We start from the raw sequence: 17,492 nt of genomic DNA, 5'->3' as shown, positions 1-17,492 counted from the left end.
AAATGAATGAACTTCGTAGTACTATTGAATATCACATCCCATGAGAGAATCCCAAATATTTCTAGATATTTTCTAAAGAAAATTCTTTATAAACTCTTAAAAATATATTTAAAAATTATATATATTTATATGTCGGTTTGGTTCGAGATTTTTTACTCAATACCAAACCAAATCAAACCAAATATAATCTGGATTTTTAATCGATTTGATGACTTTTTGGTTTGGTGCAGTTTTTCGGTTCGATTTGAATGTCACCCCTAATATCTACTACCATGTTAGTGGTGCTTTCTTTGATTTTTTGTTATTTTAGTCATTTGACTTCTTTCTTGTTCACTGTTCTCTTTTTACAGAAGATGTAAAGAAAAAGAATTGGTGACTTGAAGCCAAAAAAGACCAATCGGTGACGAAGAGTAATGTATAAAAGATAGACTTACGCATGAAGCGTACCAACTCATATCCTGAGCTACACGACGGAAAAGGTTATATTTCTCGTCAGTACATGATAAAGTTGATACGTACAAGAGACGTTTCTGGTTAAATGATTAAGGTTCTAATTAGTTAAGTAATCAACAAGTTACTTTTCTTTGTTCCTTAAACTTAATCAAATTACAATGACTCGGATATAATTTTAAAATTGCTTCGACTCGTTCACAAGTTTAAGAGTTTTCACTAGTTAACTACACTCGAGTGACTGAGAACCTGAGATGATTACTACTAGGGTTAACTACTATTTCTTATTCATATACTAAACTATTACTATAAAAAAAACCCTTCTCAAATGTTAATGATCAAAGTTGAGATAGAGTGTTATGACCTGGCAACGGTTAATTAACGCAGAATCATGTTCAAGTCCATTAATAACGCAGAGGTAAATGATGAGATCAGAAATTGGCAAATAAACAAATGGAATTTATATAATAGAAAGTGGGAGGTAAAGAAGAGCGTCCAAAAGGAGTGAAAGGAGTCAAGACTAGTACAATCTCTACCCTTACACTCCACGAAAGAATATAAAAAAGGAGCCAATGTGGCCAAATCTCTAAACGGATCCAAATGAGGACCCCGTGACCATAAAGCACCAGAAATAACCAAAAGATAAATTATATGTCAACATCGAAGTGATAAAATACTGGACAAATATGTTTCAGAAAAAAAGAAAAAAGGTAGCCTCTTTAGAACAAGAGCCAGCTCATCACAGCCCATCCAGCTACCAAGCTTCCGAGCATCTTCAATTTCTCTGCTCCACTCTGCATTAGATCCACAATATATTAGATTAATATTTAAAATTGAAGAACCAGATCCAAAACATATATTTATTCCTTTGAACGATAGCAATTTCTAGAAATAGAGAAGCCTTAATGCAATAAAAGCAGTATATCAATTATAAAAAGAGAATTATGTTTTTTTTAATAATGCAAATGCAGAGCAGGAAGATTAAAGTAACATGGCACAGGTTTCGTGTGCATGTGCATTTAAAAGACTTGAGCACTGCTGCCTCGTGCTTAGCGACCAATGATGTGCTTTCTCGAAACAATTACTGTTTGGTTTCGAAAACACTACAATTAAAGAAGATCAGAAGAATCTTTGGCTGTCTCCGTGCAGTGAGCTAATTAATACGTAAGCTAATAACTCTGTGCATTATTAACAAAATTTCACCGACACCATATGCTATTATGCGCCTCCATGCCCAATACACGAGTTAACAGACAGACAGTTAAGTGAGAATGTCAATGTGCAAGTGTGTTAACCATGCTATGAAAAGTCACATCTTCAGATGCCATCAAATGTGCAACTGATGGACGTGTCTTTAATAAAGACCAGCTTGTGCAGCTGTAAAACGTAATTGTTCTTTAATTGATCTACATCCGCCGGAAACTAACGTACGCAGCGCCAAAATATTCATATGAATTTAAATGTGCAGCTATAAATGTAAATGTTCCCTAGTGGACCAACATGTGCCCAATCCCAATCGATCACCTAACAATCAACTACATCTACTAGTTTAATGAAAAACCATAATTATTTAAAGATGAATTTTACTACCTGTTAAATTCTATGCATATTACCATACTAGTGTAAGTCCCATTCACAGTAGCAGACCGGTAAAGTTATGGAATTCTATGCATACCGGTAAAGTTAAGTAAAAATTCTATGCATATGTTTATGTCTTAAAAAAAGTACTCCTCTTCCAATTTATGTGAACCTTTTTTTTTTTAGTCAAACTTTTATAACCACACAAATACTCTGGACCCTTTTTGACTAATTTAGGACCACAAATTCCAAAAATTTTACTTTTTCTTAAACTTCGTGCCCAGTCAAACATGTATACATAAATTAGAACGGAAGGAGTAATATATATTAGAACTGGCATTCTATATACGTTCTATATATAAAGCAAATTTTGGTTGAATGCAAATGTACACCCGATATCTCTAAATGGGTCTCGTATTATATAACGAAAGACACCCCGAATTACGAGAATGCAGATAAGCTGACACTAGAAAAATGAATAAGTTGATTGAATATATTAATAGATCTGGAAGAACATTAGCGATCGAGCGTATCTTAATTAATTAGACAGTAAAAGAAGATAGATTAAACTAAAAAGAAAGAGATTTAATGAGATTACGTACCTCATCGTTGAGAGATGGACTGGGAGAGTCGGAATCCATGCTAGGTCCAGGAGCTTCAGTAGGAGGTGCAGGTGGGCTCATCATATCAGGAGAAGGTGCTGGTGAAGATGCATGTTTCTTCCCCTTCTTCTTTCCCTTGCCCTTGCTCTTGCTAGGAGCAGGAGCTGGTACTGTCTCTGAAGCAGCAGGTGCTGAAACTGGAACTGGAGCAGGTGGAGCAGAAGCAGCTGGTGGTGTCGCTGTCACTGGAGCAGGTGCCGGTGGAGATTGCACTGGTGTAACCGCTGGTGGTGGTGAACTCACAGGCACTGCAGCTGGTGGAGAACTAGCTGGTGTTTTAGCTGGTGGTGCTGATACTGGTGCAGTAACAACAGGGGTAGTAGGAGCAGTGGCTGGTGCAGCTGCTGGAGGAGTAGAAACAGCTGTGGGTGGAGCTGAGACAGGGGCAGAAGTTTTAGGCTTTGTGGGAGCAGCAGCTGGTGGTGTAGTAGCCTTAGCACCAACTGGTGCTTTGGCTGGTGCAGCCGCAGGTGTCTGACCTGTGACACCGGCCACTACAATGCACAAAAATGACACTAAAAATACAATCTTCCTATCCATGGCTTCAAATAATCAAGAATCTATAGAATAGAAGAGATGGTAAATGGAAGAGGGGAGAGAGTGTGATTTGTGGGTAAAGAGAGTGAAGTTAAGTGCATATAAGTAGGCAAGTTACGATGTAGAACAAGGCATAACGGCTAGAGAAGAGTGGACATCTGGGTGGGGCCATGCAAAAACAAACAAAATAAGGTTACTATTGTGTGGCAATTAAACAGGCTGGATTAGGGCCCAATTGGCCATGTGATTAGGTAATGGGCCTCACCACGTCAGGTGTTTTGGGTTACGCGGAGTGTAGGTGATTATTGTAGCTGGAACTTTTGATTTGGTGTCTTCGATGGAGGGCAAAGCACACAGCTGGAACATGGTTAGCTGTGGGACCATTTCAATCACAAGCAAATCAAGTCCGTCCGCGTTGGCTTTGAGGCGATGATTGTGGAGGAGGATTACTTTAGCTGGACTCTCATTCCACCGACGAGGTACGACCCTTGCGGTGGAGCAACCTTTGCTATATACTACTATAGTAATTTCTTTTTTTTCCTGGTTATTTAATAGTCTTGGGAGTAATATTCTTTTACAAAATCTTTTTGAAAACGAAACAATATTTTTGTAGTTAGCGATTAGTCATAGTTTTTGTTAAAATTTTATCTACAAACCTTCACAAAAAAAATTTATCGAAAAGTTTTGGTTGAGATATTTTGTAGGATCATTATTTTCAATTCAAATTGTAAGTGGGGGATAGAAAATCATTTTATCATCCAAGCCGCTTAAGAAAATATACGTACTTAACCAGGAGTGTCCGTATTCTCGACGTCATGATGGGGTAACGGTAGTATTTCCAAAAAATTGCAAAAATATGATATTTTTTTAGAGTGATTTTAATTTTTGAATCTCATTTCTTCTATCGGCAGAACTTCAAGGTCAAAAGTTAAATATGTATTAGACAAACGAGTCGCTATATTTATTAAACTTGAAGTTTGTATACGGTGAAAATCGGGGCTATCTGATTTCATCCTTTGATCAAAAAATAGATACCACGTCGAAAGGCTAGGACGTCGAGTCCGGGATTGAAGTTTCTTTCCAAGATCGAGGTCGACACCACTAATCGAGGTCAGAAGAGGGCATATTTCGAAATGATGTCGGTATAGTTCAGTAAAGGAAAGGGCGAGATATGCGCAACGGATCAAAGATCGTGACGTGAATTTTGGAATGGATTGATCTTCGGCGGTTAATCAGTTGTTAAATATGATTTCCTACTATAATTAGAAGTGTACCTTATTTAGAACTCCTCTATTATATAAAGAGGGATCCCATTCATTTGTTTGTTTACTGAGAAGAATATATAAACTCATTTGCTATTTCACTTAGTGTTCATCAGAATTGCTTTATCATTTGCTATTTCACTTAGTGTTCATCAGGATTGCTTTATCATTTGCTATTCCTATTATCACACCCCGGGACTACTGCAAGTCGAGGTCGAAATTTGGCTAGTATACTTGTTTGATTTATTTTATTCTCTTATTTTGTTTATTTAATTCCTTATTTATCAATTGGTATTGGATTGAATAACATATTCTTAAAACCACAATATAAATTTAATTGTTACTCGAATTTGAGGGTAAACAAAATTCTAACATTGAAGCAAGTACGGATAAAAATTCAAAATCATCCACTTTGAGGGCTATTTGTATACTTCGCCCTAGTATTTCAGATTGCTGGTTATGGGTCCATGACAATTCGTTTGTTCCCTTTTTGGCTTGGCATATACTACTGCACAACAAAAAAATTAATTTTACAGTTGGCCTGGCTAAATGCTTTGAATTGATTACTTTGGAATTGAGCAAAAGATAGCTAAAGACGAAAGAAGGAAATAAATAGACAACTCACCCAATAGTAAAAGAAATGGATATAAAAGTGGGAAAAAGAGACATATGAGGAATATATTTATTTATAGAATGGAATTAGTAGGTGTGTATAAATGATGATTGACATTATGGGGTTCCAAGAAAGAAACTCCAAATGGCATACGCGTGAATCCTATGGTTGCTGTAAGAACCACAGTTGTGTCCTTCATTTACTTAGATCCATTTGTAAGATTGGCAGAAGGATAGTGACGATTGTCCAACTCTGTTTAATCTTTTTACATAGGAAAAAGGAAAAAAGAAGAATAAAGCATGGCGTTTTGTATGATAAAGGCTATACTGTGTTTTTAGATTCAATCAGACAGAGCCCCATATTCTTGTTTTTCTAGCCGTTATAGGGAAGATAATTAAATTGATAGACTCAGAGTAGAAGGTCCCCCAACTCACGGACGAATACAGCTCATAAGCTTCGAGTTAATTTTAACCTAGTATTTTAAATTCAAAGCATATATATGTACATAAAAATTCAATAATATTTTGACAAAAATCATATTTGAATTCATAATTTCAGAGGTACTATGAATTAGGTACCAAGAACATGAAAGGTCGAACAAATTAAGTTTTAAATTTTAAATCCGTCTCTGACCACATCCAACCTTTGCTTTCATTTAAGTTATATGTATTGAAAATGTAAAAAGTATTTACACAATTAAATCACTTATAAGATAAATATATGTTTATTTTTTATGAAAGCATTAGTTGATCAAGTGATAAAAATAGTAATTAAACTGCTACAATATGTTACAATTACATGAATAATCTTTAAAAAAATTATACTATAGATATATATAACTTACATTAAATTATAACTTTTTTACGAGATAAGGAGGTTCTTTTTAGTGTTGCATGATTAAAGTAAGTTTTACCATCTGACTACAGCCCGTAGAGGTATTGCTCAAATTAATAAATCAGGAATTTAAAATTTAATGTACTTACTGTAATGAATCGCAAAACTGACAAGCAATGTTTTTTTAAAACATGCTACTCACAGATGAATAATATATTTCTTTCCTTCCTCGCGAACTTATCTTTTTCTTTGCTCGAGCAATCCGCAACTAAATAAGCTTAACGTTAAAGGTTGGAAAAGAAAAATAAAGCACAATAGTACGATGGAAGAGCTAAAAGGCAAAAACAAGACAGGAAAAAGAAAAGGAAAAAACTCGCCATCTCTCTTGTTTCATTTCAGAGCAGGAAATATAAAATATTAATTTGAATTTTATATTATTATTTAAATAATAATTAAAACTAACCTGAAAGTAAAACAATTAAATAACTATAAACTGTTGAAAATTACATACAGTAATGACAAGAAATTGTGTTAAGTATTTTGAGGCATTTCAAAAGCAAAAGATTGTTATATAAATAAGCAAAAAGTAGTTGCAAAAATAGATAGACAGATGTCAGGCTCTTACTCTATTTTTATCTCAGCCGAAATTAACAAGTCCTTCCATTTGTTCCTCTTTATATAAAGTACTTGCTTTTACAATCTTAGGAAAAATCTAAGCTACGTGATACTTAAGTTCCTACGAACTTGTTGAAGAAGAAAGCAACTTGGGAGGGAATAACTATATCCCTTCTGTCTCACTCAAGACCCTTATTCTTATTTTTCCAATCATAAACTTGGCTATCTTTTTTGCCCCAGCAATCTACAAGTATAATTTATGCAGAAAAGTTTACCCATTTTGTTTTCTTTAAATAAAAGTAAATTTCATGTGATAAAAGAGTTTGTGAAACTAGGAAAAAACTTTACTTCAATATGATGCGATTAGATGCTTATCTAACACTACTTTTTTATGGACCTCTTTCGCCTTGGTTTGCCTCGGTAGAGTCAACTCCTTTGTGGTTTGAGATTTTACATTTATTTTTTTCATTTGATATTTTTTGAATAGAGAATAGTTTAATGGATAAAATGTTCCATCGCGAAAATATCAAACTTGAAATGAGTCCATGAGTCCTTTTTTTTTTTTTGGGGGGGGGGGGGGGGTATGGGGGGTCTCAAACATGAAATTGGGTTGCTTAGCTACTGTCCTAATATAACTATTGAAGAGAAAATATAATACTAATGCTCATTTAAAATGACGTATACCGAATATACAAAATAAAAAGCTTGATCATATTTTCAAATATGAGTAAATAAGTGAATTTCCTTTTCGTGAAGATCTCAACACTTTAATACTGTTAGAGAATGCTACATACAACCTTCATGAGTTGTGTAAGGATTTTCAAAGATGTTTAAATGATCTCGATCCCAGGCCATTTCACAAGGACATTACTTTATTTGGGTGAAATGCTCAAATTGTTTTTAAGTATATAGTAGTATCAAAGCCAATGTGAATTCATTTGCACAATCACTTTATCTTATCATGTTCCATGCTCTGGGCTTTTCTCTACTCAGCCCATGGAGCTATTATGTAGTTTTCTATCTCTCTCAATTTAGCCCATTCAATTACAGGTGTACTCCTACTAAGCCTCTTCGTTTCGGACTTTAAAAAAATCAAAACATGAAAGGCAAAAAATTAAGGGAGATTTTCAGTAAAAATAGCACGGTCTAGCCAGTTTTCGGACTGGTCATTCAAAAATAGCCAGCGTTTACCAAGTCAATAAAAAATAGCCACTATTTTGCTGCAACAGAGACCGGTCCAGCATAATATACTGGAGTTCGGTGCACCTGTGTATGAACTTCCAGCATATTATGCTGGAACTAACACACGGAAAGTTCCAGCATAATATACCGGAGATTCGAGCACTTGTGTATGAACTTCCAGCATATTATACTGGACCGATATACTTTGCTGGAACTCCAGTATATTATGCTGGAGTTATAGTGTACTTATGCTGGAACTCCATCATATTATGCTGGAGTTCCACCATACTTATCCTGGAACTCCAGTATAATATGCTGGAGTTCAAGTTACTTATGTTGGAACTCCAGCATAATATATTGGCGTATTTTTCGGGTTTTGAACAGTGTTTTCGCTCAGATGTATCTTTACATGAAAAGTGGCTAGATTTAAATTACTTTTGAAACTGGACTATTTTTGAACGACCACTTGTAAATCTGGCTATTTTTGAATTTCTCCCAAATTTTCATTAATAGCAGGATTTTAAAGAGATATCACCGATGATTAGCATGAGCTTGTATGGGTCCAAATTTGGTAACCACGGTAACGGATAAGCAATACATAGGACGGGGTCGACCACGACACAGCGACTGACGGTCGTCCTCATGAAGGCCGATGCTAGAAGCGGGCAACTGAGATAGGATAGTAACGGTAGCTTAAATTAAGAAATAGGCAGGAAGAACATTCCCTTGGATATTCTTTATGTTGTAGTTTTTAGGGTTTTTGGGGGAATGTCCTTTATAAATAGGAAGAAAAAGAGAACAAAAAGGGGATATGCCTTTCTAAACAAAAGAGAACACATTGTAAAAGTTGAAGGAGGAATATACGAAAAGTTGTCTTATTCATACATTTAAGCACATGTTGTTCAACCTTTATCCATAAATCTCGAGATCCCATATACATTTCTTAGTATTTATTTGCTCAAATAATTTGGCGCCGTCTGTGGAGAGTTTTTTAGTTGAAATTATAGTTCTTTATAGGTCAAAAAGAAAAACGAAAGACAGCCATCTTTCCTTCGTTTGCACATACTAACAATGGTAGGAAAAGGAGATGCAAGACTGAAAGCAATAGCAGGCATCACTACCAACCTTCTGAATACCATCAACGAAGATGGTAGAGGAGACAACGAGAACGCAACCCCAAACGCCACGCCTAGACGGAGCGCTTCACCTCCCCCTCACGAAAGCATAACAGTTTCGCGCGAGATGGGAGCCTCCGCGTCCGCAGTTGAAGAAGCACCACCAGCAATGAAAAAATTACTGGAAGAGTAGCTGACAAGCACTCTAAACAATATACTTGACAAACCCGTTCAAAGGGAGAACAGAAACACCGCGCAAGCGGATACCGCAACAACCCCTGGCGAGCAGCCCGCCCCTCAAACAGGTAACACTAACACCACTATTGATGCAGGTAACGATGCACTTGTAGCCATCCTAAAGAAAATGGAATAAATGAAAAACGAAAACAAGGCGCTTCGCGACCAGATGAGGGAACATCAGGAAGGGTCGATAAAATACCAGGCGCCCCAACGTTACTGACAAAATGACATGTTGGTCGATTCATCGGACAGCCGTACAGCGAGGAAGCGGCTCCACATGCCATTCCCAAAACCTTCAAGATGCCACCGTACCTAAAGATATACGATCGCACTACAGACCCCGAAGATCACATCGTCCATTATGTCACAGCGGTGAAGGGCAACGATCTTTCGAAGGAGCAAGTACCATTAGTGTTATTAAAGTAGTTTGGTGAAACCTTAATGGGGGGAGCCCTAACCTGGTATTCACAACTGCCGGCGCGGTCAATAGCGACGTTCGAGGAAAGGGCCGATAAGTTTGTCACCACCTATGCAGGGGCTAAAAAGGCAAAAGCCAGGGTGAACGACATATCCGCCATTAGGCAATCGCCCGGCGAGGGACTCAAGGACTTCCTCGCCCAGTTTAACAAGGTGAGAATGAGCCTACCAAATGTATCAGAAGGGATGGCTGTAGCGACTTTCCAGAACGGGTTGAGCAGAAACGGGTCGACGGCAACCAGAAAACTATTAAGCAGGATCATGAAATACCCTACCACCACTTGGGAAGAAATTCACAATGCCTATTTCGCCGAGGTAAGAGCCGACGAGGACGACCTTAATAGTCCGACCCAACGACTGACATCAGTTCAGATGGAGCCAAGGAAAGATCATCGTAACGACGGTCGAAGAGATCAATCTGGTCCCCGTATCAATCGAGAAAGACATCATCCCTACGTCAGAACAGTCGTCCCACCGTCTCCCCGACATGCAGAAGGGTCGCCCAGGCCACACACAGAGACTCAACCGAACGAAAGAGGTATGCCTCCACTCTTATCCGCTCACATTTTTTGTGTTTCTCCTTCAGAAATAGTGTACGCACTAGAGAAGCTCGGCACAAAAGTGAAATGGCCATAGAAGATGAAGCCTGACCCCAGCACGAGAAAGTCGAACGTCCTCTGTGAGTTTCACCAGGAGCGGGGTCACAAAATTGAGGATTGCATAGCTCTACGACAAGAGGTAGTAAAAATGCTGAACCAAGGGCACCTGAGGGAACTAATGAGCGACCGCGGATGAGCCAACTTCGGTCGCGGACGTGAACAGCACCAAGGACCTCCAAAGCCACCCTCCCCCGCTCGTACAATCCAAATGATCGTCAGCGGAGGCGACGAGGCGGCTATGGACCATGTGAAATTCACCACTACACACAAACTCAAGCGGTCGATCACTCACGAACGGTACGATGACCTCGAAGAAAGTATCATCTTCGATAAGTCAGATACCGACGGTTTGACTTTCCCTCATTTCGATGCTCTTGTTATTACTTTAGGTATTTCAGATACTAATGTGAAAAGGATAATGGTAGGCGACGGAAACGGCGCGTGTATTATCCACCCTCGAGTCCTCGTACAGATGAGACTCGAGAACAAGATAGTATCGCATTGCATAACACTAACGGGTTCTAATAATGCAGTTGAGCAAACTTCCGGAGAAATAATGCTACCCGTTCTAGCCGAGGGAGTCACCCTAGAAACAACGTTTCATATCATGGACCAAGATACAACCTACAACGCCATCATACGACGGTCATGGACACACGCCATGAGGGCCATCCCGTCAAGCCTATATCAAGTAATCAAGTTCCCTACTCCATGGGGAATATTCAGCAGCCGAGTCGAACAACGCACCGCCCAAGAATGCGACCGTATCGCCCAGGATTACATGTACACCCAACAACAAAAGGGAACAAACACGGAAGCGTAACAATTAACAATGTCGGGAACCAAATCCGGCGTACAAAGAGATATCATCAAGGATCCCGACATCGTGGAAGCCGCTGACTCAAGGATAGAAGATCTCGATCCCGTCCAACTAAACAATAGTGACAACACGAAAAAGGTAAATTTCATAAATTCTTAATTAACAATGCCGACTTGTTTGCCTTCTCCCACTCAAATATGCCGGGCATCCTGAAAGACATCGCTACGCACAAGTTAAATGTCGACCCGCTCTATCTATCAGTATGGCAAATAAGGAGAAAATTCAATGCCCCAATCAACGAGGCCGTCAGCGACGAAGTAGATAAGCTGCTGGCCAACGGTTCTATCTGAGAATCAAAATATCCCCAATGGGTCGCCAATGTGGTCACGGTAAAAAAGAAAAACGGGAAATGGCGGATATGTGTAGATTTCACAGATCTAAACAAAGCATGCCCAAAAGACTCCTTTCCCTTGCCTCACATCGACCAACTCATCGATGCAACAACAGGGCACGAATTGCTAAGCTTCTTGGACGCTTACTCAGGTTACAACCAAATCCTCATGGAGGAGGAGAACCAGGAGAAAACTACTTTCATCACCCATCAGGGAACGTACTGTTACAAGGTCATGCCATTCAGGCTGAAGAACGCGGGAGCCACGTACCAAAGGTTGGTCACCAAGATGTTTAAAGACCAACTCGGCAAAACAATGGAAGTTTACATCGACGACATGTTGGTCAAATAAAAGAAAGACCACATCGACCATCTAACAGAGGCCTTCAATATATTGAGACGGTATGGTATAAAACTAAATCCCGAAAAATGCGCCTTCGGCGTAACCTCGGGCAAATTTCTCGATTTCTTGGTATCACGAAGGGGCATCGAAGTCAATCCAGATCAGATCAAAGCCATCGAAGGAATACCTGAAGTGTTATGCTAAAGCTGATTGGCCGAATAGCCGCCCTGTCGAGATTCATCTCACAGTGATCCGACAGATGCCACAAATTTTTCAATGTGCTGAAAAAAGACAACAGGCTCCAGTGGAATTCAGAATGCATCGAGGCCCTGAAAGATCTAAAGACATACTTGTCCTCGCCCCCACTACTCGCCAAAGCAGAACCTGGCGAACGCCTCCTAATCTACCTAGACGTTTCAGAAGTCGCAGTAAGCGCAGTGTTGGTCCGCGAAAACAAAGGTACGCAGTCTCCGATTTATTATATCAGCAAAACCCTGGTCAACGCCGAAACGAGGTATCCCCACCTCGAGAAACTGGCTCTGGCACTGGTCGTGGCTTTACGAAAGCTTAGACCATATTTTCAATGCCACCCCATATCGGTAGTGACGACCTTCCCCCTTCGGCGCATCCTGCATAAACTCGAATTATCGGGAAGATTGTCCAAGTGGGCCATAGAATTGAGCGAGCACGATATAGCATATCAGCCGCGAATAGTGATAAAATCGCAGGTACTCGACGACTTCATCGCCGACTTCAGTGCTAAAATACTATCTGAGGTCGAGCAGGAAACACTTGTACCTCTCCTGGGCAACCCGACCTCTGGGTCCTTTACACCGACGATGCATCTAATGCGTCGGGATCTGGACTGGGACTCGTACTTAAAGTCCCAACAGGCGAAGTTATTCGCCAGTCCATACGGTGCCCCGAAATGACTAACAATGAGGTCGAGTATGAGGCTGTGATTGCAGGATTAAAGCTAGCCCTCAAATACGGAGCACGACGAGTCGTCCTCATTTGCGACTCACAGCTCGTCGTCAACCAAGTTACAGGGACTTTCCAAATCAAGGAACAAAGGCTACAGAAATATCAAGAAGAAATTCATAAACTACTGCCAGAATTCGATGAATGTCGACTCGAACAGATACCTCGAGCGCAAAACATTGTAGCAGATGGCCTCTCCAAACTGGCAGCAGCAACCAAAAATATCACCAAGGAGAATATGGTCACCCTCCTCCACTCGTCAGTAGACCAACTTGAGGTACATTCCATAAATTTGACTTGGGACTGGCGCAACCGCATCATGACATATTTACAGGAGGGAGTACTCCCTCAATACAAAAAGGAAGCCAAAAAGCTTTGAATGCAAGCGGCCAGGTACAACATCTTAAATCACGACCTATATAAGAGAACGTTCGGAGGCCCCTTCGCGAAATGCCTAGGGCCGAATCAGACAAGGCGCGTGCTCGAAGAAGTACACAAAGGCCTTTGCGTTGCCCATACAGGCAATAGAGCCCTCGTATCCGGGCGAGATAGTATTGGCCCACCATGAAAAAAGAAGCCGCAAATTATGTCAAAAGATGCAAACAGTGCCAAAAATACGCACCCATGATACATCAAGCGGGCGAACACCCCCACTCTATTACTTCGCCGTGGCCGTTCTCAAATGGGGAATGGACATCGTCGAACCCCTCCCAGAAGGGCGAGGTAAGATACGTTTCCTTTTAGTTTTAACTAACTACTTTTCCAAATGGGTGGAAGCAGGTGCGTTCGCCCAAATACGCGAACAGGAAGTCATCGCATTTATACGGAAGAATATCATATGCCGTTTCGGCATCCCTAAAGAAACCTGCTGTGACAATGGTCCCCAATTCACCGGGAAAAAGACCACCAAGTTCTTCGAAAAATGGCACATCAAGAGAATACTCTCCACGCCATACTATCCCGTGGGCAACGGTCAGGCCGAATCCTCCAACAAGACAATACAGAACATCTTAAAGAAAAAGCTCGAGGACGCTAAAGGGTTATGGCCAGAATTGCTACCAGAGGTACAATGGGCCTACCGCACCACGCCAAAAACAAGCACAGGCGAAACGCCATATTCACTAGTCTACGGTACTGACGCCATGATACCTATTGAGGTCGGAGAGCCCAGCCTAAAGTACTCCAATGAAAGTGGACAGAACAACGACAAGAACAAAAAACAAGACCTCGACGAGGAAGAAGAACGAAGAGACATGGCTTACATAAGAATGGTAGCCCAAAAACAACAGGCAGAAGGGTACTACAACAAAAAGGCCAAAATACGACCACTCAAAGTCGGAGACTATGTCCTCAAAGCCAAAACACTGGCAAGCAAAGATCCGAAAGAAGGCAAATTAGGGACCAATTGAGACGGGCCATACAAAATCACCGCGGCAGCAAGAAAAAGAGCATTCCAACTAGAAATAATGGAAATAAAACTACTACAAAACAATTGGAACGTCGCTCACCTCAAATACTTCAACTTCTGAAAAAGGACGCCCCCCAAATCGTACTCTTTTTCCTCACCCGGGTTTTGTCCCAATTGGGTTTTCTCGGGGAGGTTTTTAACGAGGTGACGAAGGGGACGTCTCGAAGTTTAAAGTATAATTCATCGCCCCACCTGCCGATTGTCTCTCTAGGCCGAACGATGAAGGGACTAGACAGGAAAACTTCTCCAATATATGTATGAAATGGACATGTATAGTATTCTCTAGTGAATGAAATAAAGCAATATTTTGTACTCTCTACCAAGATATTCTCTAGTGAATGAAATAAAGCAACATTTTGTACTCTCCACCAAGATATTCTCCAATGAGTGAAATAAAGCAACACTTTATTCTCCATCATTTTTTAAACATTCGACGTCGCTCGAATTACTTAACATTCGACGATGCTCGAACTACTTAACATTCGACCTCGCTCGAATTACTCAACATCCGACCTTGCTCGAATTACTCAACATTCGACCTTGCTCGAATTACTTAACATTCGACGGCGCTCGAATTACTCAACATTCGACGTCGCTCGAATTACTCAACATTCGACCTCGCTCGAATTACTCAACATTCGACCTCGCTTGAACTACTTAACGTTCGACCTCGCTCGAATTCGACCTCGCTCGAATCATCAAACATTCGATGTCGCCCAAATTACTTTACTCAGCCTTGCTCGAGCTACTAAGATCTACTATCGACTATGCCAAAACATTACATGAGGCCGAAAAGCTAGAGTCCCCCTCACAGCAAACAAAAATAACCATTCGGAGGTATACAGCAAAAAGGTAATCATTCCATTACAACTGTTATATTACAAAAGTTTTTACAAAGGGCTCGAAGACGCCCTCAAAAATAGCAAAGCAAAACAAAATAAATACAATAGCCCTGCGCCGCATCATCTCCCACGACATACTCCTCGTTATACCAAGAATCGGAGGCGAGCCTGTCCTCATCATCATCGTCAACATCGTCCTCGCCAGGCGTACCGGGATCATAACCCCAGGCCTCACGGGTTGCACGTGCTTTAACATGTACACCCTCGAGTTCTGCCTCAGAAACTTCCCGTTAGTATGCAGGGACTTGTACACATCAAGCTGAGCCTCGGCATGGACTCACATCTCATACAACTCCCGCGGCACAACGGGATCAACTGAGGTATGAGACGTGGAGGGTTGCGACTGCCGTCGCACTTCCTCTGCCGTCAAAGCAACAACCTAATCGTTCAATACAGACAACTCCGCCTCCAGATCTTGGATCCGTTCTTCTAATCTCGCTACTTTGAGCGCCGACGTCTCCACCTTATATCCCGCTCAGACCTACAAACACGGAGGATGTCTTCCAGAGCCGCTATTTCAGATACGGCAGTCACCCTGCCCTTTTTCAGCACGAGCCAAGTCATCAGCTTTAATGCTCAATTCACCCCTCAAATTGATAGCCTCCGCCTCTCTTTGCCCAAGCTCAGCAGTCAAGGCAGTTACCCGCGCCTAAAGGTCGGCGTTCTCGGCCATCACCCCCTTTCTCACCTCAAGCTCATCATCCTTGGCCTTGAGGGCCGCCTCAAGTTCACTACACCGACCAATGGCCCTCATCAGCTCGTCGTCCCGCTCTTTCAGCTCAACTTTCTGCGCCAACTCCTCCTCTTTCTGCTTAAGCCCGTCGCAAAACAGATGAAAATTGCTATCTTGAGTGAAGACATCGGCGAATGCACGATGCTTGGTGCGGTACTCTTTGTACTTAGAGGCAACCTTCCCAAAAACGGCCGTCCTGTGTTCATCCCTCCAATCGCGCACGATCTCCCTAATGAGAGTCTGACATGCAGAGGAAAGAGTCAGCTTACCAAGATTACACATATGAAACAAATCCCATCAAAAAAAGGGAAAGAAAACACTTACTCGCAAAGCCATGCCGGAAATACTCTACGATAGCTCCGCGCCACTCATCTCCTGAAGTGCCGTGTTCTCAGAAATGGCGCACAAAGGGGCAAATGCCGACACTGCCTGCTCGGAGTTCGCCAAAAGATCGTAGCCTATGGGAATGACTACGTGTCGGTTAGGACCCTCCATACTCACTTCCACGCGGGTATTTCTCTCCAAAAAGGCCCGCACGTCTTCAGGATCGATGTCCGAGCCTGAACCATCATCCTCCACAAGCACCGCTCCATCCCCTCCGGCCGCAGACGGCGCCACCTTCAGCAACTTGCACAGGTCCCCCGCCTTGGCAAGCCACTTCGACCCTAGGGGACCTCCCCGCCAAAATAGCATCCGCCATAAAAATGGCCCCCGTGCCTGACCTAGGCGAGGACGTCACTCACAAAGCAACGACCTTCGTCTTTTCAACGCTGGTGGCGACGACCTTCCCAAGCTCCACCCTCCTCCTCTTTATCAACGACGACTCCTCTCCGTTGGAAGACTCATCTACTAGGTGGTAGGTAGGACGAGAAGAGATCTCGTCCCGAACAGCGACATCCCGAGGAGGGTCCCTTGTTGACAAAGTCTGAGTACGACCTCCATGGGCAGACTCAGACAAAGTAAATTGCATCAAATGTCGGGATTGGAGCTTTCTTTTTGGAAGTCCGTAGAGGTTGTATAAATAAGCGATAGCAAACAGCCGAAGGTCGGAGCAAAAGTAACTTACCAGAAGGAACCTTCGGTCCAAAGCGTTAGAAGAAAAATGGCCCAATCTCGGATCCCCACCGTGTAAGGTAGCACGCGAGCTACCCAATCCTCAATGCCGACGACGGGAAAAGGTGCACGCCTCTCGGCTGCACGGAGAAATCACATATGAATAATAATCAGAAAGAACGAAAGTAGATAACAAGCGTACGTAATTGACACCTACGGTTATGATTCCACTGCTCAGGAAATCCAGCAGGGTCCGACACCAAGTGCTCCGTTATGATAAAAAAATACTAGTGCCAAAACATCCAGCTTGCCCTGTCATCCGTTCCAACCACTAGCCCCCTGGTCCCGCGATGTCGTAGATGTATCATGGTACCTCTATGAAAGCTTGGGGAAAACAAATGTAAAAGGTGGTGGATGTCAGCCTCACACCCAGCTAACTCCGCGTACTTCGTCAGCATCAAAATTTTTTCTGTACAAATACGGAGACATCTGTGCCGAGCAGACTTCGTAAAACCGACAAAACTCCTCCGCTAGCGGGAGAAAAGGGAGAGTATGACCAATTACAAAAGGATACACG

General features: G+C 41.6%; 1 protein-coding gene across 1 annotated transcript; it reads right to left on the bottom strand.

Annotated features, from left to right (window-relative positions):
* Positions 1-888: 888 nt before the first annotated feature.
* Positions 889-3,302, bottom strand: LOC109209492 (lysine-rich arabinogalactan protein 18-like). Its single transcript, XM_019372762.1, has 2 exons — positions 2,631-3,302; positions 889-1,244 (listed from the first exon to the last, which is right to left on the bottom strand). The coding sequence occupies exons 1-2, from the start codon at positions 3,228-3,230 to the stop codon at positions 1,170-1,172; spliced, it is 675 nt and encodes a 224-aa protein (XP_019228307.1). The 5' UTR covers positions 3,231-3,302; the 3' UTR covers positions 889-1,169.
* Positions 3,303-17,492: the final 14,190 nt, after the last annotated feature.

Source organism: Nicotiana attenuata, unplaced genomic scaffold (genome assembly GCF_001879085.1).
Source record: "Nicotiana attenuata strain UT unplaced genomic scaffold, NIATTr2, whole genome shotgun sequence".
Lineage (NCBI taxonomy): Eukaryota > Viridiplantae > Streptophyta > Magnoliopsida > Solanales > Solanaceae > Nicotiana > Nicotiana attenuata.
Note: the sequence above shows the minus strand (reverse complement) of the source record. Positions and strands in the feature narration are given on the sequence as shown.

What these genes read in the sequence shown, in the direction of transcription:
- LOC109209492 (XM_019372762.1), bottom strand. Translation starts at nt 3,230, where the DNA reads ATGGATAGGAAGATTGTATTTTTAGTGTCATTTTTGTGCATTGTAGTG. An exon ending in GTCCATCTCTCAACGATGAG is followed by an intron (nt 1,245 to 2,630) that starts GTACGTAATCTC and finishes GATCTAATGCAG; the next exon opens with AGTGGAGCAGAGAAATTGAA.